The sequence below is a fragment of the Zalophus californianus genome, chromosome 17, assembly GCF_009762305.2.
Source record: "Zalophus californianus isolate mZalCal1 chromosome 17, mZalCal1.pri.v2, whole genome shotgun sequence".
Taxonomy (NCBI): domain Eukaryota; kingdom Metazoa; phylum Chordata; class Mammalia; order Carnivora; family Otariidae; genus Zalophus; species Zalophus californianus.
The window spans coordinates 35,156,380-35,178,805 of NC_045611.1; the positions used below are offsets into that span (position 1 = coordinate 35,156,380).

General features: G+C 47.0%; 1 protein-coding gene across 1 annotated transcript in view; it reads left to right on the plus strand.

Moving 5' to 3' along the window:
* The window catches only part of ABCC12 (ATP binding cassette subfamily C member 12), a 104,532-nt gene that overhangs the window by 56,130 nt on the left and 25,976 nt on the right, over positions 1 to 22,426 (plus strand). The window contains 10 exon segments of the mRNA XM_027617235.2: positions 8,487 to 8,559; positions 10,188 to 10,391; positions 13,744 to 13,878; positions 13,987 to 14,068; positions 14,143 to 14,217; positions 17,076 to 17,165; positions 17,833 to 17,936; positions 19,861 to 19,905; positions 19,907 to 20,059; positions 20,829 to 21,055. Coding sequence (XP_027473036.1) covers positions 8,487 to 8,559; positions 10,188 to 10,391; positions 13,744 to 13,878; positions 13,987 to 14,068; positions 14,143 to 14,217; positions 17,076 to 17,165; positions 17,833 to 17,936; positions 19,861 to 19,905; positions 19,907 to 20,059; positions 20,829 to 21,055 — 1,188 coding nt within the window.

A 22,426-nucleotide genomic window follows, 5' to 3' on the forward strand; every position in this document is an offset into this window, starting at 1 on the left:
TTTCACTCAGCATAACAGCCTCCAGTTCCATCCACGTCGTTGCAAATGGCAAGATCTCATTCCTTTTGATGGCTGCATAATATTCCATTGTGTATATATACCACCTCTTCTTTATCCATTCATCTGTCGATGGGCATCTTGGCTCTTTCCACAGTTTGGCTATGGTGGACATTGCTGCTATAAACATTGGGGTACACGTACCCCTTTGGGTCCCTACATTTGTATCTTTGTGGTAAATACCCAGTAGTGCAATTGCTGGATCGAACGGTAGCTCTAATTTCAACTGTTTGAGGAACCTCCATACTGTTTTCCAGAGGGGTTGCACCAGCTGGCATTCCCACCAACATTGTAGGAGGGTTCCCCTTTCTCCACATCCCCGCCAACATCTGTCGTTCCCTGACTTGTTAATTTTAGCCATTCTGACTGGTGTGAGGTGGTATCTCATTGAGGTTTTGATTTGGATTTCCCTGATGCCGAGCGATGTTGAGCACTTTTTCATGTGCCTGTTGGCCATTTGGATGTCTTCTTTGGAGAAATGTCTGTTCATGTCTTCTGCCCATTTCTTGCTTGGATTATTTGTTCTTTGGGTGTTGAGTTTGATAAGTTCTTTATAGATTTTGGATACTAGCCCTTTATCTGATATGTCATTGGCAACTATTTTCTCCCATTCTGTCGGTTGTCTTTTAGTTTTGTGGACTGTTTCTTTTGCTGTGCAAAAGCTTTTTATCTTAATGAAATCCCAATAGTTCATTTTTGCCCTGGCTTCCCGTGCCTTTGGCAATGTTTCTAGGAAGAAGTTGCTGCGGCTAAGGTCGAAAAGGTTGCTACCTGTGTTCTCCTTTAGGATTTGGATGGACTCCTGTCTCACGTTTAGGTCTTTCAACCATTTGGAGTCTATTTTTGTGTGTGGTGTAAGGAAATGGTCCAGTTTCATTCTTCTGCATGTGGCTGTCCAATTTTCCCAACACCATTTGTTGAAGAGACTGTCTTTATTCCATTGGACATTCTTTCCTGCTTTGTCAAAGATAAGTTGACCATAGAGTTGAGGGTCCATTTCTGGGCTCTCGATTCTGTTCCATTGATCTATGTGTCTGTTTTTGTGCCAGTACCATACTGTCTTGAGGATGACAGCTTTGTAATAGAGCTGGAAGTCCGGAATTGTGATGCCACCAGCTTTGCTTTTCTTTTTCAGTATTCCTCTGGCTATTCGGGGTCTCTTCTGGTTCCATACAAATTTTAGGATTCTTTGTTCCATTTCTTTGAAAAAAGTGGATGGTATTTTGATGGGGATTGCATTGAATGTGTCGATTGCTCTAGGTAGCATTGACATCTTCACAATGTGGATTCTCCCAATCCATGAGCATGGAACGTTTTTCCATTTCTTTGTGTCTTCTTCAATTTCTTTCATGAGTATTTTATAGTTTTCTGAGTACAGATCCTTTGCCTCTTTGGTTAGATTTATTCCTAGGTATCGAATGGTTTTGGGTGCAATTGTAAATGGGATCGACTCCTTGATTTGTCTCTCTTCTGTCTTGTTGTTGGTGTATAGGAATGCCACTGATTTCTGTGCATTGATTTTATATCCTGCTACTTTACTGAATTCCTGTATGAGTTCTAGCAGTTTTGGGGTGGAGTCTTTTGGGTTTTCCACATACAGTATCATATCATCTGCAAAGAGTGAGAGTTTGACTTCCTCTTTGCCGATTTGGATGCCTTTGATTTCTTTTTGTTGTCTGATTGCTGTGGCTAGGACTTCTAATCCTATGTTGAATAGCAGTGGTGAGAGTGGACATCCCTGCCGCGTTCCTGACCTTAGGGGAAAAGCTCTCAGCCTTTCCCCATTGAGAATGATATTTGCTGTAGGTTTTTCATAGATGGCTTTTATGATATGGAGGTATGTACCCTCTATCCCTATACTCTGAAGAGTTTTGATCAAGAAAGGATGTTGTACTTTGTCAAATGCTTTTTCTGCATCTATTGAGAGGATCATATGATTCTTGTTCTTTCTTTTGTTAATGTATTGTATCACGTTGATTGATTTGCGGATGTTGAACCAGCCTTGCAGCCCAGGAATAAATCCCACTTGGTCCTGGTGAATAATCCTTTTAATGTACTGTTGGATCCTATTGGCTAGTATTTTGGTAAGAATTTTTGCATCCATGTTCATCAAGGATATTGGTCTGTAATTCTCTTTTTTGATGGGGTCTTTGTCTGGTTTTGGGATCAAGGTAATGCTGGCCTCATAAAATGAGTTTGGAAGTTTCCCTTCCATTTCTATTTTTTGGAACAGTTTCAGGAGAATAGGTATTAATTCTTCTTGAAATGTCTGATAGAATTCCCCTGGGAAGCCATCTGGCCCTGGCTTTTGTTTCTTGGGAGATTTTTGATGACTGTTTCAATTTCCTTAGTGGTTATAGGTCTGTTCAGGTTTTCTATTTCTTCCTGGTTCAATTTTGGTAGTTGATACATCTCTAGGAATGCAGCCATTTCTTCCAGGTTATCTAATTTGCTGGCATAGAGTTGCTCATAATATGTTCTTATAATTGTATTTCTTTGGTGTTGGTTGTGATCTCTCCTCTTTCATTCATGATTTTGTTGATTTGGGTCATTTCTCTTTTCTTTTTGATCAGTCTGGCCAGGGGTTTATCAGTCTTGTTAATTCTTTCAAAGAACCAGCTCCTCGTTTCGTTGATCTGTTCTACTGTTCTTTTGGTTTCTAGTTCATTGATTTCTGCTCTGATCTTTATGATTTCTCTTCTCCTGCTGGGTTTAGGCTTTATTTGCTGTTCTTTCTCCAGCTCCTTTAGGTGTAGGGTTAGGTTGTGTATTTGAGACCTTTCTTGTTTCTTGAGAAAGGCTTGTATTGCTATATACTTTCCTCTCAGGACTGCCTTTGCTGTATCCCAAAGATTTTGAACAGTTGTGTTTTCATTTTCATTGGTTTCCATGAATTTTTTTAATTCTTCTTTAATTTCTTGGTTGACCCATTCATTCTTTAGTAGGATGCTCTTTAGCCTCCATGTATTTGAGTTCTTTCCGACTTTCCTCTTGTGGTTGAGTTCTAGTTTCAAAGCATTGTGGTCTGAAAATATGCAGGGAATAATCCCAATCTTTTGGTACCGATTGAGACCTGATTTGTGACCTAGGATGTGATCAATTCTGGAGAATGTTCCATGGGCACTAGAGAAGAATGTGTATTCCTTTGCTTTGGGATGGAATGTTCTGAATATGTCTGTGAAGTCCATTTGTTCCAGTGTGTCATTTAAAGTCTTTATTTCCTTGTTGATCTTTTGCTTAGATGATCTGTCCATTTCAGTCAGGGGGGTGTTAAAGTCCCCCACTATTATTGTATTGTTGTCAATGTGTTTCTTTGCTTTTGTTATTAATTGCCTTATATAATTGGCTGCTCCCATGTTCGGGGCATAGATATTTACAATTGTTAGATCTTCTTGTTGGATAGACCCTTTAAGTAGGATATAGTGTCCTTCCTCATCTCTTATTACAGCCTTTGTTTTAAAATCTAGTTTGTCTGATATAAGGATTGCCACCCCAGCTTTCTTTTGGTGTCCATTAGCATGGTAAATAGTTTTCCACCCCCTCACTTTCAATCTGGGGGTGTCTTTGGGTCTAAAATGAGTCTCTTGCAGACAGCATATGGATGGGTCTTGTTTTTTAATCCAATCTGATAGCCTGTGTCTTTTGATTGGGACATTTAGCCCATTTACATTCAGGGTAACTATTGAAAGGTATGAATTTAGTGCCATTGTATTACCTGTAAGGTGACTGTTAACTGTCTGTTGTCTGTGTTCGTTTCTGCTTTTTGCTGCTTTTAGGTTCTCTCTTTGCTTAGAGGACCCCTCTCAATATTTCTTGAAGGGCTGGTTTCGTGTTTGCAAATTCCTTTAGTTTTTGTTTGTTCTGGAAGCTTTTTATCTCTCCTTCTATTTTCAATGACAGCCTAGCTGGATATAGTATTCTTGGCTGCATATTTTTCTCGTTTAGTGCTCTGAAGATATCTTGCCAGTCCTTTCTGGCCTGCCAGGTCTCTGTGGATAGGTCTGTTGCCAATCTAATGTTTCTACCATTGTAGGTTACATATCTCTTCTCCCGAGCTGCTTTCAGGATTTTCTCTTTGTCTCTGAGACTCGTAAGTTTTACTATTAGATGTCGGGGTGTTGACCTATTATTATTGATTTTGAGAGGGGTTCTCTGTGCCTCCTGGATTTTAATGCCTCTTTCCTTCCTCACATTAGGGAAGTTCTCTGCTATAATTTGCTCCAATATACCTTCTGCCCCTCTCTCTCTCTCTTCTTCTTCTGGGATCCCAATTATTCTAATGTTGTTTCGTCTTATCGTATCACTTATCTCTCGAATTCTGCCCTCGTGATCCTGTAGTTGTTTCTCTCTCTTTTTCTCAGCCTCTTTATTTTCCATCATTTGGTCTTCTATATCGCTGATTCTCTCTTCTGCCTCATTTATCCTAGCATTTAGTGCCCCCATTTTTTATTGCACCTCATCAATAGCCTTTTTGATTTCGATTTGGTTAGATTTTAGTTCTTTTATTTCTCCAGAAAGGGTTTCTCTAATAACTTCCACGCTTTTTTCAAGCCCAGCTAGTATCTTTAAAGTCATGATTCTGAACTCTAGGTCCGACATCGTACTAATGTCTGTATTGAGTAGGTCCCTGGCTGACAGTACTACCTCTTGTTCTTTTTGCTGAGGTGATTTCTTTCATCTTGTCATTTTGTCCAGAGGAGAATAGATGAAGGAGAGAACAAAATGCTAACAGGTTTACAACGTCCCCAGCAAATATACTGTATACAAATCAGAAAAGACCTGAAACCAGGGGAAAAGAAAGGGAAAGAAAGAAAAAAGAAAGAGAAAAAGAAAAAAAAAGAAAAAAAGATAAAAACAAGAACAAAACAATACAAAAAAGGCAGAATATGATCAAATATGATCAGGCTAGTGCATAGATCAGTGCCACACACTAGATTTTGGGCGTATCTTGTTCTGTTAGAAAAAAGTGCCTCCTAAAATTTTAAAGGAAGAAAGACATATATGTACAAAATAAGGGTTGATACAATGAAGGGATGGAAGATGACTGTAAAGATGAAAATTATAAAAGATTTTATAAAAGGACTTGGTAAGATAAGTTGTTTGAAAAAAGAAAGAAGATTTAAGAAAAAAAAAAAAAGGAAAAAGGGAGAGAATGTGATCAGGCAGGAGACTAGAACAAAGCCATACACTAGTGATTTAGGGTATATTTTGATCTGTTAGAAGAAACTGTACCTCAAAATTTTAAAGAGAGAACAACTTATATATATATGCCAAAAATAAGGGTAACTACTATGAAGGGATAAAATATGACTCTAAAAATGAAAAATAAAAAATGTTTTTTTTTTTTTAAAAGGGATTTATAAGATGTTGGTTGAAAAAGGGAAAAAGAAAAATAAAAAAAACAGTCAACAAAAATTAACTTTGATGAAATAATGAATCATGGTAAAAAAAAAAAAAAAAAAGCCATGAATCTATGTGCAGTATTCCCCTAGCGCTGGAGTTCTCCTATTCTCCTTGATCGATCAACTTGGTCTTGGCTTGCTGGCTGTTTGTGCTGATCTTCTGGGGGAGGGGCCTGTTGCTGTGGTTTCCAAATGTCTTTGCCGGAGGCGGAATTGCCCCGCCCTTGTCGGTCCGGGCTAAGGAAGCTGCTCCGGTTTGCTCTCAGGAGTTTTTGTTCCCTGCAAGCTCTCAGTACAGCCTTGGAGGACCAGGGTAGAAATGGTGGCCTCCCAATCTCCACTCGGAGGAGCTGAGAACTCGGGGCCCCGCTCCTCAGTGTGCCCCCAGAGAAAAGCAGTCACTTCCGTGTCCCCGGTCTCCGGCTGCACTCCGTGCTCACCCGGCCTGTGATGGAGCGTTGCTATCTCTGGCACCCGACCCCGCACAGAGTCTCCAAACCCAGCAGATCCCTGCAGTGCGTTCCCGCACCGCTCTTCCCCGGGAAGGAAGGGGAGTCTCCCCGGATCTGCTGCTTGTTGGGTCCCTGCTGGGGGAGCCGTGCCCCGACTGGGCCGCAGATCACAGTTTATGGCAACCCCGAGCTGAGAGCCCGCGACTCTGCTCCATCTCTGCAGCCGGCTTCCCTGCTCTAATACCTGGGAGCTCTGGCGCACTCAGGCACCCCCGGTCTCTCTGTGACCCCAAGGCTCCTGAGACCACACTGTCCCGGGAGGATTCCACCCCCCGCTTAGCCACTGCAGCGACGTCCCTCTGCCGAGCCAACTTCTAAAAGGTCCGATTTTGTGCTCCGCGGTTCTATCACTTGCCAGAAGCGGCTGGCGGAGGCCCCTCCCCCGCCGTCTATCCTCCCGAATATCGCCTCGGATTCACTTCTCCGCACGCCCTACCTTCCAGTAAGTGGTCGCTTCTCTGTTCAGAGAGTTGTTGCTACTCTCCTGTTTGATCTCCTGTTGAGTTCGTAGGTGTTCAGAATGGTTTGATCCCTATTCAGCTGAATTCCTGAGACCAGACGAAATCTAGGTCTCCTACTCCTCCGCCATCTTGCTCCGCCTCCGATTTCTAGTTTTATTACTGTTATGATCAGAAAAGATTCGTGCTATGATTTCAATCTTCTTAAATTTATTGAGGATTGTTCTGTGGCCTAATATGCGATGTATTTTGGAGAATGTTTCATGTGCACTTGAAAAGAATGTATTTTCTTATTTTTGGATGGGATGTTCTTTATATATCTCTTACGTCCATCTGGTCAAATGCATCATTCAAAGACACTTTTCTTATTGATTTTCTGCCTAGATGATCTATCCATTGATGTACATGGGGTGTTAAAGTCTTTTACTATTATTGTAATACCATCAACCTCTCTCTTTATATTCATTAATATTTGCTTTATGTATTTAGGTGCTCCAATGTTGGATGCATAGATATTTACAATTGTTATATCCTCTAGTCGGATTGATCCCTTTATCATTATGTAATATCCTTCTTTGTCTCTTGTTACAGTTTTCGCTTTAAAGCCTATTTTGTCTAATGTAAATATTGCTACCTTGCCAAAGCCCTCAGTCTTAACCACCATATATATATACCACTCCTAAAGTTAGTGTATGGGCGTGATGCTCAGGGCTCTGCCGGCTTCTGTTCCAGAACATTAAGTTCTGCCAGGGGTCAGCATGCCACCTGAAGGGCAGCTACCCATGATCTGCCTGCTCACTCTCTTGTTGGTGCCTTTTATTGGGAGACTGTGTCCTGCAAAGTCTGAGTTGTGAGGCTTGCCCACTGTCATGCATTGAGAAGAGAGGACCCCAATGATGCTGATGATGCTGATGATATCAATCAGCTAATCAATCAATCAATTAATTAGTCAACTAATTAACCCTTGTGGAGGCAGGTTGCCTGTCAAGTGGGACAGAAACCTAGGGCCCAGTGGTGGGAACTGGCTGCTTCTTGCATAGGCCATGAGCTTGAACTGACACCAGGAACATCAGGGAATTCAGAGCAGGAACTAGTCCCTGAAGCAGTGACGTGGTGTACTGTGGTGCCCTGGGAAAGAGTTTATCTACAGTGCGGGCCATCTGAGCGGGAATGAGGCACAGAGAAAACCCAGGGAGGAAGGTGTGAAACTCTCCCATTTCTTGAGGCCTGAGCATTTTTGAGTTCCTACCCACTAGCTTATTGACTTTCCTGGATCCCTTGCTGTCCAAAGTTCCCAGGGAGTGAGACTGGGGTCATGCCCGGTAGGTCATGGGCCCCCCAGCTTTGCTGTCCTTTGCGGGATGAGGTGCTGATCCCAGCAACATGGCTGCTGAGAGTTGATTAGGGCCTTGCCCATTAGACTCCCTAAAGACTGGCCCAATGCTAGACAGTGGGCAATGCTGAGGGACAAAACAAAGAAGCTAGGAGGTCCAAGGCACTGAGATTCTATTCCTGCTTGGCCTCTGTTCCTCAGGCAGTATCCTCTGTGCCCAGCGTACTCAGGTGTCTCAGGGGGAGAAAGCCCTGGTCTTTCCAACCTGGTAGGAGTGACTGGTGGATTGAGGAGTATCCTGGAGCAGATGTCAGGGTCATCATTAGTAATCATCCCAGCACCTTGCTGTTACCCTCCATCCACACACATTTCTTCCATTCACGGTCTTGCATCCTCTGCGAAGCCTCCCACATTGACCTCAGCTCACACTGGTCATTCCCTTCTCTGACTCCCAAGAGCCATGCTAGCAGTTGGTGCCCCCAGTTTTGCCTTCTGAGGTTTCATGTCGTTGAATCATCTTCCCCTCAGGGCAGGAAGCCTGTGAGGGAAGGAGTCATCCCTGAGTCAACTCTGCATCAGGTGTGTGGGGAATGCCTAGGGGTCAAGGGGAAGCTGCCTTTGGACATCAAAGATGAAGCAACTGGCCAACTCCTTGCCTTAGCCCAGTGATACCAGCAATGGGGTCTTTTGTTACCATGCTGACTTCTGTTGTTTGTGTCCACAGGTATCAGCACACGGTTCGAGTCTGTGCCCTTCAGGAGGACCTGAGCAGCCTTCCTTATGGAGACCTGACTGAAGTGAGCAGAGCTAGGAGCTCAGCCGCACTGCAGCAGCATGGCAGCCTGGCTGTCCAGGTTGAAAGGGCTGAGGTTGGCAGGCCCTGGTTCCATCCACATTTGGATGCCCTGGAAGACAGAAAAGTCCTAGGAAGTATGGGAAAAGCCAAGTTCTACCATCCTGAATTCTCCATCTGGGTTTATTCTGGGGGAATATTATAATGGATGTGGTTCCAACTCTACCTGTGTTGGGTTCAGTGTGGTCACTCCTGGAGCCATTCCCAATCTGCCTGTTAACTTAGAGAAGGTTTCTGGTGAAAGCTGCTTCCATATCTTATGGACTGGCTCTGTCCTCCAAACACAGAGGTCCAGGGCTGCTGCATTGTGGCTGGAGTCTCAAGGGCCCCTACTTGCCTCATTTACTCTGCCTTCCAAACATTGCTCCCAGCTGCTTGTCCAAAAAGCTGCCTGGGCCCAGGGTTGAGCCTGCCAACTCAGGTGACCCAGGGTAGGGGGTCACCATGCCATCTTCCTGTTTCCCCATCCCAGTGTGTCCTCTGCTTAGTCTTCGACTTTGCCCAAGCTCGGAATACATTGCCTTTCTCTGCTAGGGCCCTCAATGTGCCTATGTCAAGGAAATGGACACCATAGCCATCCTGGCCTGGCATTCATCTTGCTGCAGCCCTGACCCACCTCCCCAGGGTTTGCTTCTACTCATGCCTACCTGCCTACGTGTGCACTTGCCTTCCAGCCTCCAGACCTCTGTTCCTGCTATTGTTATCACCTTTCAAGTTCCAACCACAAATCCACCCCCTTGAAGGAGACTTTTCTGAATCTCACAGTCTGCAGTATTTGCCCCAGAATACGTATCTTATGCTTCTCAGTTGGCAATTGTTAAATTCTGCTTTGTACCATTATTATGTGCATAACTGATCATGCCTCCACTTTCTGCTGATATGTGAACTCCCAGTAGATAGGGGACGTTGTTGTCCAGCTTCATGTGTCCTTCCCCTGTGCCCAGCCCAATGCCTGGCTGAACATAATAAGGGCTCACTTTGGGGTCAGTTGGACAGAATAACCTATCTAGCTATCTAGCTTTTCATGCTTTCTACAAATACTTACTGAGCACCTGCTCTGGGGTCAGGTGTGATGCCAGACCTTAGGGATATAGTGATAAACAAGGTAGACATGCCTTCTGTCTTTGTAGAGCTTAGAGCTCCTAGGGGAGGTGGGGAATTGGTCCAAAAGCAAATTGAGAGCCTCCTTGCCCATTTGCTCCCAGGCTCTGCTCCCTCCTGTTCACTTATCCACTCTCCCAGAGCTTTCTGCTACAATTCCCTTTGGTGTTAGTGGTCAAGACACAGCCCGTCTCTATGGGCTATGCACTGGAAGGACAGGTCCCCCTCACTCAACATTGGAGTTTTTCTCTAGTTGCCACTGCCCACCAGGCTTCCTACAGAAGTGAGTCTTCCACTTCCCAGGGCATCTAGTGCAGTCAGGGGGTCCCTGCAAAGGGTGGAGGATCTGGAATATAGTAATCATCAGTCTGCAGAAGAGTCTGAGAAGCTTCAAAAAGCTCTAGTTCCCTTGAGGACTGCAGGGTGGGAATGGGGCCCAGAGATGGACAGTAACATTGCTCCTGTCTACAGATTGGGGAGCGGGGCCTCAACCTCTCTGGGGGGCAGAGGCAGAGGATCAGTCTGGCCCGTGCTGTCTACTCAAACCACGAAATCTACCTGCTGGACGACCCCCTGTCAGCCGTGGATGCCCACGTGGGGAAGCATGTTTTTGAAGAGTGCATTAAGAAGATGCTCAGGGCGAAGACAATCGTCCTGGTGACCCATCAGCTGCAGGTGACTGGGACTGGCAGGATTCATGAGGTCACAGGATGGGGTGTGGCACCTAATGCTCACAGAGTCTCCTCTTCTGCCTAAACCTGTCCCATCCGAGGCTGGCATCACCTGGAAAGGGTCAGGGATGGAGGGAGCAAGGTGTGTAGGTTACATTCATGATTTTCCCCAGCCATCCCAGCTTGCACATAGCCCTGCCTACTGTTCTCTGGGCATAGCCTCTATTGGTTCTAAATTTGGGTTCAGCGGGGCCAAGTCTTTCTTCCACCAGAGGATAGGCTCTCCAGAAGCAAATGACCCCTATCTATGGGGTGGACATGGGCCACTTCCTCCAGCTCTGGACCACTGACTGTGGGGAGGTGGGAAGCCAGGTGGAAACAATTCAGGCCCCACCCTTCCTCCAGCAAGGCTAGGTGGGCCTGAGGACAGGAGTGCCTGGGAGGGGGGTAAGAGGCTCTGTTGCCCTTGGCTAGAGACCAGGGCTTTTGGGCTAAGGCAAGACTCTTTCTTTCTCAGAGCCACTCTCTCAGGCTTAGGAACACGAATCTTGCTGAGGAGTTACTAAGCTTGCCCTGAATGCACTTGAGAATTGGGTAGGGTGGGGAGAATTCTCACAGTGTCAGCCTCATCAAGGGTTCTGAATGCCTGGTAGGAATACAAGACTCCCCTCTGCCCTGAGACAAACCAGATTTCCCCCTGCCTCCATCTCCCCTCTCTACGGTGAGCCCCTATAGGTGTGGGGTATGTGTGTGTGTGTATGTGTGTATATACATGTGTGCATCTCCTGCTGGAGGAGAGATCCCATGGGACTGACCTGCACTGAGTGGACTGTTGGAGCAGAAGTCCTATCTTCTTTCCTTTCCTGCCACCTGTGGGGAAAATATTCAACAGGGGCCTGGTCTGGGGGTAAGAGGCAGACCTCATGGTCTTTGCAAGGGTAAGTCAACCTGGGGAGGGGGAGGCAAATGAGATCACCATGGCTACAGGGTGCTCTAACCAGCATTTCTAGGATCTTCTATCGGTGGCCAGAAGGGCCAGCTTGAAGATGGGGAAATTTCTTAAAGACCCAGGAAAACCGTTCTTTCCCATTGCGGTAGTTTTGCCCCCAGCTTGTATCTCTTTGCTGAAGACTGGAGTTCTCAGAATAAGCTCCAAGCATCTGAATTTTGGGTTCCCTCTGAGTGGGCTTGGTCACCTCCAGGAAGCATCCAGTGTGGTGCCGACAAGTTACTCTGCTGGCCGGGCATCAGAGTGGAAGAGAAGGTTGGATTTCTTCTGGACCCCCATGAGGTCAGTGGGAATGGGCTCTTGCCCAGCCAGTGTGCTAAATGTTGTAACCACAGCTCTGCACAGTGAGGGTCCAAGCCCTGGAGACCCCCTGCAGTGGGGAGGGCTGTCCTCCTGAGGGGTCCTGGGGATCTGGAGGGGGACTTCTGGCCCCTGACAACTGTGGGTCATAGCTGTCTTTGCAGGAATCTTCACTGGGGGGAGTCGTCACCTCAGCCCTGGTCCAGTCTTTGAACCTTGATGACTAGCAGCATGACCTCAGGCAAGAACTATCTTTTCCCCAGGCCTAAGTCTCTTCAAAGAGCCTACCTTTCACCAAGGTCATTTTCTCTTTGAGCGTTAAAAAATGCAAGCAGCCACTAGATGGCACTGGAGTTTCAGTCCAGCTGTCCGTTGTTGGGGAGGAGGGGGCTCCGAGCCCCTGAACTGAAGCCCCAGGGCTTTTCCAGAACATTGCTCCGCTGCTTTTACTCTCCAGCCCACAGCCAATCCGGATGCTTCCCGGTGCTTGGGCTGGGCGATTGCTCTTCCTTTCCATGAGGAAACAAATGAAATGAGGCCTGCGGTCACCACTGAAAACCATCCCAGGGTCAGATTTTGAGAATTTGCAGAACAAAGCTGCTCAAATCACGCCAGATCTCACTGGCATGAACTGGGGGGCTCACTAGCCAGAGGGCCTTCACCAGGAGCTTCTGGGGCTAGAATGTGGGCCCCCAGAGAGGAAGAAAAGGCTGTGAGGCTGCCACATGCCCCACACTGGTGCCTCAGTTTCCCTATCTGGAGAATGGGCTGATAACAAGGCTGCCACTTCCTTTACTGGCTTGTGAGAGATTGAGACATAAGAACCAAACAAGATGAGGCTTTGAAAGGCTAGAAGATGCTATATAAAGGTGAGAGGTTATTTTCAGGAAAAAGGTTCTCTCAGAAAGTGTCTCAACTGCACATTAAAAGCTAGGCTGTTGCTGCTTAGCTATCTGGGAAACTGGACAAGGAGCTGAGTCATTAGTCCAAGGGAGGCAGAAAGGCTGGAGCTGCCCAAGCTGTCAGAACTGTTGTCGTCTGGCCTTTTGGGCACCACCCTCATTCCCCCAACACCCCATTGGGAGTACAGTGACCAAACGCAGCTGCTTCTTTCAAGCTTTGAATCAGTGGACCCCGAATTTAGAGGAAGACCTTTGGCCTGTATTGCAAAGGCTTCGTTAGGCTGAACCATCTTAAATCTCACAACATGTGCTCCTGTAGGAGGGGCTTCCTGCTCTTAGATGGGTTGATCCTATGGAGAGAAATCTATCTCATTTCAAATAAGAGGAAACCCCTATTAGCAGAACTCTTTGATCTCAGGAGTGATATGTAAATGAAGGGAACTCAAATTAGAAAAACAGAAGTGCTTTGGGCGAAATGTGGCTATATTTTTATCATACAGATAAAGCTGGTGTAAACTCCTCAGGCTTGGTATGGGGGTGGTGGTCAGGGGAGGAGTAGGGCCTGGTGGCCAGGGACTGCTCTGTGTTCTGCTTCTCCTGGGCTAGATGAGGATGATGAGGTGGGCTTGTAACATTATACCAAAGGAAGGTCATTGCTGAGGTCTCCACCAGATCTTGTCTTACAGTAACTTGTCAATTTCATATTCCAAATCCCAACTGCCCCCTGATCAGATTTCTTAGCAGGGCAGCTCATTTTGGGAACAGTGTTTCAGTGACAACCAGATGCCCCCTTTGTACTCAAGACACCAGTAGACACTAGATCAGTGCTTCTCAACTGGTAGCCATTTTGCCCTTTAGAGGGCAATAGCTAGAGACATTTTTGCTTATCACAACTGGGGTAAGGGGTGCTACTGGCATCTAGGGGGTAGAGGGAAGGAGGAGGCTGCTAAATATCCTACAATGCACAGGACAGCCCCCGTCCCCACCCCAACAACAAAGAATGATCTGGCCCTCAGTGCCAACAGTGCCAAGGTTGAGAACCTCTGTACTAGAGGAGATTGGGATGCCACTGGAAGGAAGTTTGGCATGGCGCTCTTCTCTTACCAGGCAGAAGTTCACTGTAGATCATTTTAATATCTTTGCAGTTCTTGGAGTCTTGTGATGAAGTCATTTTGTTAGAAGATGGAGAGATTTGTGAAAAGGGAACCCACAAGGAGTTAATGGAGGAGAGAGGGTGCTATGCAAAACTGATTCACAATCTCCGAGGGTTGCAGTTCAAGGTAACTCTTTACACCTGGGTGCAAGAGATGAGGTCCTTCCCTCTCGATCTCTAGCCTGGAAGAAGTCCTGTCCTGTAGCTTTCAGAAGGACTGTCATTTTGTTTCCAGGATCCTGAGCACATTCACAATGCAGCAATGGTGGAAGCCCTTAAGGAGAGCCCCGCTGAGAGAGATGAAGATGCTGGTACAATCCGAGTTCGAACCATTCCTCTCTTATTGCCCATGGCTCACGAGCGGACACAGATCTCTCTTTATTTCTCACCCTAGTTTTGGCTCCAGGAGATGGGAAAGATGAAGGAAAAGAACCTGAAATGGACTCAGAATTTATAGACATAACAGGTATTTGCTATTCGTTCCCTCAGTTATATAGTCTTAAATATTTGTTGAGCATTCTGGATGGAGAAATGTAGGCACATTTTAAGTCCTTTGGGGACAGCTAGAATTAATACAGCTTACTGTCATGTGAGCCTTGGGGTTCAACTGCCTGAGTCCAAACTCTGGCTGAACCACTTACTAGTTTTATGAGTTGGTGCAAGGTACTTGTCCACTCTGAATCTTAGTTTCTTAATCCATAAAATGGGGAAATAATAACCAACCTCATAAATTCTTGCAAAGATTGCATGAGAAACTGCACATAAAATGATTAGCCCAGTGTCTGACGTATAGTAACTCTCAACAGTTGTTATTACTGTTATTAGTTAGAGAGGTCAAAGCAGTGCACAGAGATTGGTTAGAGGCAAAAGCACACACAAGAGAGATGTGTTACACTCTTTATGGGGAGCATTGAGCAAGGAATGTGCAGCACTGAAGAGACTGGATGGGAGGACTAACCATTCTGCTATGTGCTGGGCACCACCCTTGTCTGCATAGACAAAAATATGAGATCTCGGGATCTTATGGTCTGGTGGGCAACACACGCAAGGGGATAATCATGGGAAACTGGGATAAGGGTAATGGGAAGTTGGAGTGGGCATAACAAGTCAGGGAGGGCCTCACAGAGGTGGCAACCTTGGGACTAGTCCTTCGAAGATATGTAGAAGTTTTCTGGGGGGCACTGTGGTGAGAAGGTGGGGGAGGGGGAGGATTTTGAGGCTGAGGGCAGGAAGGAATTCCAGGAAGGCAGAGAGAAGAGATGTGGGAGATAAGATAAGCCTGGTGTGGGTCAGCCTCGCCAAGCTCCCTCTTCTCCTCCCCACACACTGTTCCCTTCCACCCCTATATCTGTTCAACACTTGTTGAACAGCTATTCTATGCCCTTCCCCAGGGCTGGGCACGGAGAGGGCAGGGATCCAGATCCACTGTCTCTTTCCTCAAAGTGCCATTGGTGGCTTTCCAAGTTAGAGCTCTATTCCTCAATAATGTGTAGCTGAAAAAAAAAAAAAAACCTCAGTGTATTTCGTCAAATTTCAGATATCATCCATTTTAAGATCACCATCGTTTTATGTACCACTTAGAAAGAAAAATCTCTGCCAATTAGATGATATGGCATACTACCGAATGGAAGGCACATCCTGATTTCAGAGATGTTAAAATGTGAAAAAAAAAATTGTGAGTCTTTGAATCGATGAAATTTGGCACCATTAATGGTGCTTGTGACAAATGCATGCACGTTTGGAAAGACAACATATTTTTATCGCTCTGGAGGCGGCCAAGGCTGAAGTGAGGTACCCACCCTCTCTTCCACGCCTTCCCAGGAAAGCTCCAGGCTGCCTAGGATGTGAAGTCCTGTGGAGAAAGTAAACCCTGCTCCTCTTTTTCTCCTCACCCCACTTCTCTGGAGGGGATATTGAGCGTGTGAAATCACCTGCTCTGAAAGCTATAGGAAGGGAGCCAGTTAAAGGCGGCTGTGCCCACCACGCCTGGCATCAGGGCATTTTCTAGAGCACAGCAAGGTGAAGAGCATCATCAGCACTCCTGGCTGGGCTGGTGGGCTACAGTGGGATTTGACTAGTTCCCTTTGTGCTCCACAATGCCTTTCATTAGGCTCTGGGGACCCACTGAGGCATCTCCCTCATCTTGCAGGTCCAGAGTGAGATACAATGAGAGGAAGTCAGGCTGAGCACTTTCAAAGAAGCACAAAGGTTCCCAGGCAGAGGGTATAATCGTAGCTCTATTCATGGCACCTTTGAGGTGTGATGGTTATTCCTCTTGGAGCAAGGTGCAGAGAGCCCATGCATGCGCAGGGGCACCCCTGGGTCTAGCTCCATTTATCTCTGTTTATAATAGCCATGTACAGTTTAGGATTCTGCTCTGGAGCTGACATTTTCATGCTTGTCTGTGAAGGAGAGGAAGGAGACAAGTACTCAGTTCTGACTGTTGGGAGCTTCTTGAGCCAGCATCCCTGGACTTCTGGATGTGTTTTCCATGAGAACTTGACAGTCATTTTCCCTTCCCTTTGGAACGTGGAGAGGACTTGGAATAGCCCCATGGAGGCGATCGGGAGTCTAGGCAGCGGCTCACCCCCGAGGAGGATGCCCTGGGTTTATTCTGCAAGGCATGAGCTCTGAGAAGACAGGAGCCACCTCTTTCTTGTTAACCCTTCAGTAGTTGCTGTGGGTGCCTTTAGCACTTCAGTGCCTGAAGCCGGACTCCCAGCTGTATTCTCTTGCCTGGGGGCTCTCTCTGCAAGCTGCCAGCCTCAGGTCAAGCTAGAAGAGCTGGGGAATTAAGCCCCACTGGGAGGAGCCCTCACCCAGGGGCCAATGGGATTTGTAGAAATATCCTCTATCCACCTGTGACGTGTGTGTTCCACACTGGCTCCAACACTTCTCTACATAGGATTAAGTTCCAGTTGCCCACAGGGCTCGCTGGCTTGATGAGATGCCTTCTATTGTTCCCTTTCCCATGCTCTACAGCTCCTGAATAAGCTGCGTGCATTCATACCCCCCTCTTAGGAACTACTTCTGGAGAACTAGACCCAAACAACCCCTGTATCCCAGGGCTGAGCACATAGTAGTTGCTTCATTAATATTGCTGGAAATACTGAAAGCCACCTGCCTTACAGGGCTGTGATAAGGATCAAATCAAATAACATGAGCAAAAGTGTGTTGGGAATTTCAAAGTGTAGGACAATGGAAGGAAGGGTGAAAACTGCCCCCGTTGGGGGTGTGGGTATGCAAGAGGGGTGTGCCTGACCCACTGGGCTCCCTCTCGCCCACCGCCAGCAGGTGCCACAGGACTTGTGTCTGCCTCCGTAGTTCCTCTGCACCAGCTCGTCCAGACTGAATCCCCTCAGGAAGGAACCGTGACCTGGAAAACGTATCACATGTACATTAAGGCTTCTGGAGGTTCGATATAAAACAACGGGTTTCTTGATTTAATTTGCATTAAAAAATCCTTTCTCAAACTGTTGGGTTCACATTTTATGATTTCCTTAACAATTACTCCTTTTGTGCTAGAGCTATTTATCAATGCTTTTATTTTTTTTTTCCATCTGAAGTCTGATAATACAGCCTTTTAAATGGAATCACCCTTTATCTCCATTAAAGTGGCCAGACTCTATTGAAATTGAGTGAGCAGCAGCATGAACCAGCCGTGGTTCTTCCGCACCTCGCTGCCTTTTCACTGAGCACTGCAGCAGTCTGCTCATGGCCTGCCTTAGTGCAAGGTTCCCATCTCGATGTGCAAAAATACCTTCCAGTTTTATTCCCTGTCTCTGCCCAGCAAGACTGAGCTTTTGTTTGTTTTTGAAGAACACTGCGTTGCTTCTATTAAGGTGCATATTGGTAGTTTTTTTTTCAATATATTGGCAATTTGGACCCATTTTCCAACCAGGTGGAACACATGTCCCCTTTGGGGTTCAGGGTCACAACACCCAGACTTGTGACAGCAGCCTGAAAGGCAGTTCCCAGGGGTGGGGGCCCTCTTCCTGTAGGCTTTGAATTTTCTATCAGGGTTGGGCCCACTGCAGCCCCCTCCTCTGTCACCCTCTGGACCCCTCCCCTCCTCTTGCAGGGTACCTCCTCTCTCTGTTCGTGGTGTCCCTCTTCCTCCTGATGATCGGCAGCTCTGCCTTCAGCAATTGGTGGCTGGGTCTCTGGCTAGACAAGGGCTCACAGGTGAGTTTCCCTTTGGCATTGGAAAATGATGAGTCAGTTGCTGACAGAGAGCATGAATGCACCCAACACCACACAATTTACCTCCCACTGCCCCTTTCCATGAAGTTGAGATCAGTTGCCTGCACAGTTCAATTCCTGAAATTCCCTTTGATTTTGCAAGACAAGCAGGGCATCTGGATTTTCATGTGCCACCTTCAGATTTTAAAGGATTGACTAAAAAGATTGTGATTGTGCCAGGCAAATGTAGCATGTCTGTGGAGTCATGCCTGTGTAGGATAGAGTCAGTCTTGCAGCCTCCATTGTGAGGCACCTCTGAGGATGTCCTTGGAGGGGCTGGGGAAACCTAGCATGGATTTTAATCTTTCTGCCTCTGAACAGAAACTGACATCTTATTGTTGACACTGTCAGGTGTCAGAGGGTTTCATCTCTCTCTGCCCTCCAAAGTCCCTCTACAGGAACTGGACATGCAAAAGCCAGACTCAGTTCCTGGTTGTGCTGCAGAGCTACCATGTATCTTTCTGAGACACCAGGTATCTGCCCCCCAAGGGTCTCCTCTAGACCAGGGACCCTCCTAGAAAGGACTGATAATTCTGCTCTTGCTGGAGCTTGATAAAAACTCTCCCAGCTTTTGGTCAATGGTTTCTAAGCTTTCCTGGAGCCCCTGGGATTGGTGTGGGCCCATCCTGCAAGATGACATTTTGGTATAGTTCTGTTGCTATGACAACCAAAGTGGGAAGGCACTGGGGAGATGTGGGCAGGGGAACGGTCACCATAGCTCTCCTGGAGGTTGGCACAGCTTCGAGGGCTTTCCCAAGGGGAGAAACCAGTGGGCGCTCTTCACTGTGTAGGAAGAGCGCCATTTCTAGAATATTCTCCCAGATCCTCCCTGGCTCATTAAGAGCTCTTTCCCTGGAGAGCCCAAAGTTTCTGGTCAGGATGGAAACTCCTAGGTATGGTGCTTCCCCAGTGGGCTAGTGCCATTGGCTAATTGAGCATGCAGCAGTAATGGCAGACCCGGGCATTTGCCCTGCGCCCAGACACTGTGGGCACAACTTGATGCACAATGAGGCCTCCTCTGTTCAAGCTGGGCCTTTCATCAATTAGCTCCCCAGGGATGCTTTTGCTTTTATGGATGTTCATCCATCAGCCGTCACCTCTGGTTTACATTTCTGCTATTGCTGTAATCAGCAAAATGGCATTTAAAAGAAAGATGCTTGTTTGCTCCCCAAAGGCAGTCTTGACTTTCAGCACATGGCTCAGAGAAAAATGAAGATGCCAATTTCTCAGGAGGAGAAGATGGCCTCTCCCCAGAAATGCTAGCAGAAATATGTGTTCTCCTCCCAGCAGGATGGAGCCACATGTGGTCTTCTTGAATCTTCCCAGAGCCCTGTGTTTGACCAGGCTCCCTCTGCCCTACCAGGGACTTCAGGGTAGTGGACCAGTGCCTCCCAAGGTGCTTCTTGAAAAAAGGAAAGGGAGGGGACTGTGGGGTTGGCTTGATATCCTGTTCTGTATGGGCTGCCTGAGGGCTCTTCAGCCAGCCTCACCACGGAATCCAGATTTCCTGTGCTTCTGTAATCTTCCTGGCCCAAAATCACCTCTCATCTCCTGATGCATAGTTCGCTTCTGGGACAGAAGCTATCTGGCTGCCCTGTGCCTGCCTAGTTTGTCTGCTTTGCTTGCCCACTGACTGTGCCGAGCCTCGAGCCTTGTAAGTCAGGTGCCCTGGGGGCAGGGAGCCCAGCAGGAGGACCCAGGCAAAGCTCAGAGGTCCTCAAAGGAAAGTGACCTGATTTTACTACCTGGTTCATTCTTTGCAATCATGTACCTCCTTTGTTTCTTCTCTCCGGAAAGATCCTCTGGCTAATTCCCACTTTCCTGACAATTTACCAATTCTTGGTGCTTCTCTTGTTTTTCTCCAAAGATGACCTGTGGGCCCCAGGGCAACAAGAGTGCGTGTGAGATTGGCCGCAGTGCTGGCAGACACAGGGCAGCACGTGTACCAGTGGGTGTACGCAGGGAGCATGGTGTCTGTGCTGACCTTTAGTGTCATCAAAGGTTTCACCTTCACCAAGACCACACTGATGGCGTCCTCTTCTTTACATGACTGCATGTTTGACAAGGTACTGCTCCCAGGGGCTGCACGCAGTTCCAGTCGTTGAGTCAATAGCATTTACTGAGCACCTATGACACATCAGGCACTGTGCTGGGTTTTGGGCACAGACACATGCTCAAGGCGCTTACAGTATCTACTGTTGACTGTGAAGGCAAACTCCAGGGACTGTGGGGATGTGTCATGGGCCCTTAGGCTAGACTGGGGGTGGAGGTGAAGGTAGTCAGGAAGGTTTCCCTGAGGACACTGCACTGCACAGGAACAGACATGCACCGGCCAGCAGGCCATCTCTAGCTCCAAAGAGCCCTGCGTCCACAGATGGCCTCCAGAAGTGCTTCTGGCCCCCTCCTCATTCCACTGCTGCAGTAGGCAGAATTGATCTATTTTACTGATTTATTGTATTGCCAGGGCCCTGGCCAGAGCCCACGGTGTGGCTCACACTAGTCAGAGAGACACAGGAGAACTTAGCTTTTTTATTGCTTCTGGGCACAAAATACCCTCCTCCTCCCAAGGCACCCCAGGCTGCATCCCAGGTTTGGAGGGTGGCCTGACCTGCGGGGTCTCTCACTGGGGCTCCACACACAGGCTGAATCTTTCCCCCACTCTCATTCATGGGGGGCATAAGGATGGGGAGCATCCTCACTTTCCCAAGATGGCCTGGGACACGGTGTTAGGCCCTGGAAAAATGCTCAAGCTGCTCGAAGTATCCCAGCCCCAGCAGAGTGGTCGGTGTTTCCTAAACACACACCTCATTGCGGACTCCCTGATTTTATCCACAGATCCTAAAGAGCCCAATGAGCTTCTTTGACACAACTCCCACTGGCAGGCTAATGAACCGTTTTTCCAAGGATATGGACGAGCTGGATGTGAGGCTGCCATTTCACGCAGAGAACTTTCTGCAGCAATTTTTTATGGTGCTGTTTATTCTTGTGATATTGGCTGCTGTGTTTCCTGCTGTCCTTTTAGTCCTGGCCAGCCTTGCTGTTGGCTTCTTCATTCTTTTACGGTAGGTCGATGCACTATTTAAAAAGAAGCACATGAAACCTTTATGTATTGGGTTAACTCTGCCCAATGACGAGGTAGTATCAAGTGATGCAGAATCCTTGCTGTCTTCTCTGAATGTGGGAGCGTATTGATTTTTAGTCTTGATGAAATGCCAGGTGCTACGCTCAGCGCTTTGTATACATCTGGCATTTTAGCCTCAAGTAACCCTGAGAGGTGGGCGTGATTGGGAAGGTTAAGTCAGTGGTCCTAGGCCAGGAAACTAGTAACCATGGTTGCCGTCTGTCTGCTGTTGTGTCCTCAGTCACGGAGCTCTCTCTGCCATCCTGTTGCTGGAGAAGAGAGAGAAGACCAGTCCTTAGTCACTCTGAGCTTTGGGAACTAGCGCCCACCCTAACCGCTGATATGGTTAGAGAAAGGTTTCAGGCAGCTAGGCACTGGGGCGTCCTGCTGAGGCTGTGCCCCATTGCCACTTCCTCACCCACCTTGGAGGGAAGCAGGAGGGTGGATTGACCCCAGCCCTCGAGGAACCCAGTTCTTCCCTGTTGCTGGGGTGAGCTGGAGCCCTCAGCGGGCAGCATGGTAGGTATTGTGTAAGGCCAGATGGTTGGAAATCAGAGAAATTTGCACCAGACCCCCAGCCCTACTGCAAAACTAGCTGGATGACCTTGGGGCAAGCCTGTTTCCTCATCCCTAAAGGTAATCGTTAAAACATACACCTGGCACATGAACCAGGGGGTTATTGAGAGGATCAAATGAGACTATAGGACTCTAAGTGGTTTATAAATTAAAAATGGAATACAGTTGACCCTTGAACAACACGAGTTTGAACTGCTCATGTCCACTTATATGTGGACTCTTTCTTTGATAAATACAGTACCATACTATGAATGGCTTTTCTCTTCCTTTTGATTTTTTTAATGACTTTCTTTTCTCTAGCTTACTTTACTGTAAGAACATAGTATATAATACATATAACATAAAATACGTGTTAGTCGACTGTTTATGTTATTGGTAAGGCTTCCAGTCAACAGTAAGCTATTAGTAGTTAAGTTTTTGGGGAGTCAAAAGTTATATGCAGATTTCCAACCGCATGGGGGATTGGCACCCCTACCCTTGCACTGTTCAAGAATCAGCTGTACAATGTTATAGAAACTTTGAGTTTTCATAAACTCAACAATATGTTTATTATGTTCCTAGATGTGCCAAATTTTGGGCTGGACACTGAGGGTCTCAAAGAGGGTCCCCCAAATTATAGAGGATTCAGCCCCAAATCCTGGACCTGCCTCCACCTGTAAGCAAGTTTGTTTGTTTTCATTCAGGGACACCACACTCAGAGCTGAGTTTTAGAAATATCACTTTGGCCCCAGCATGG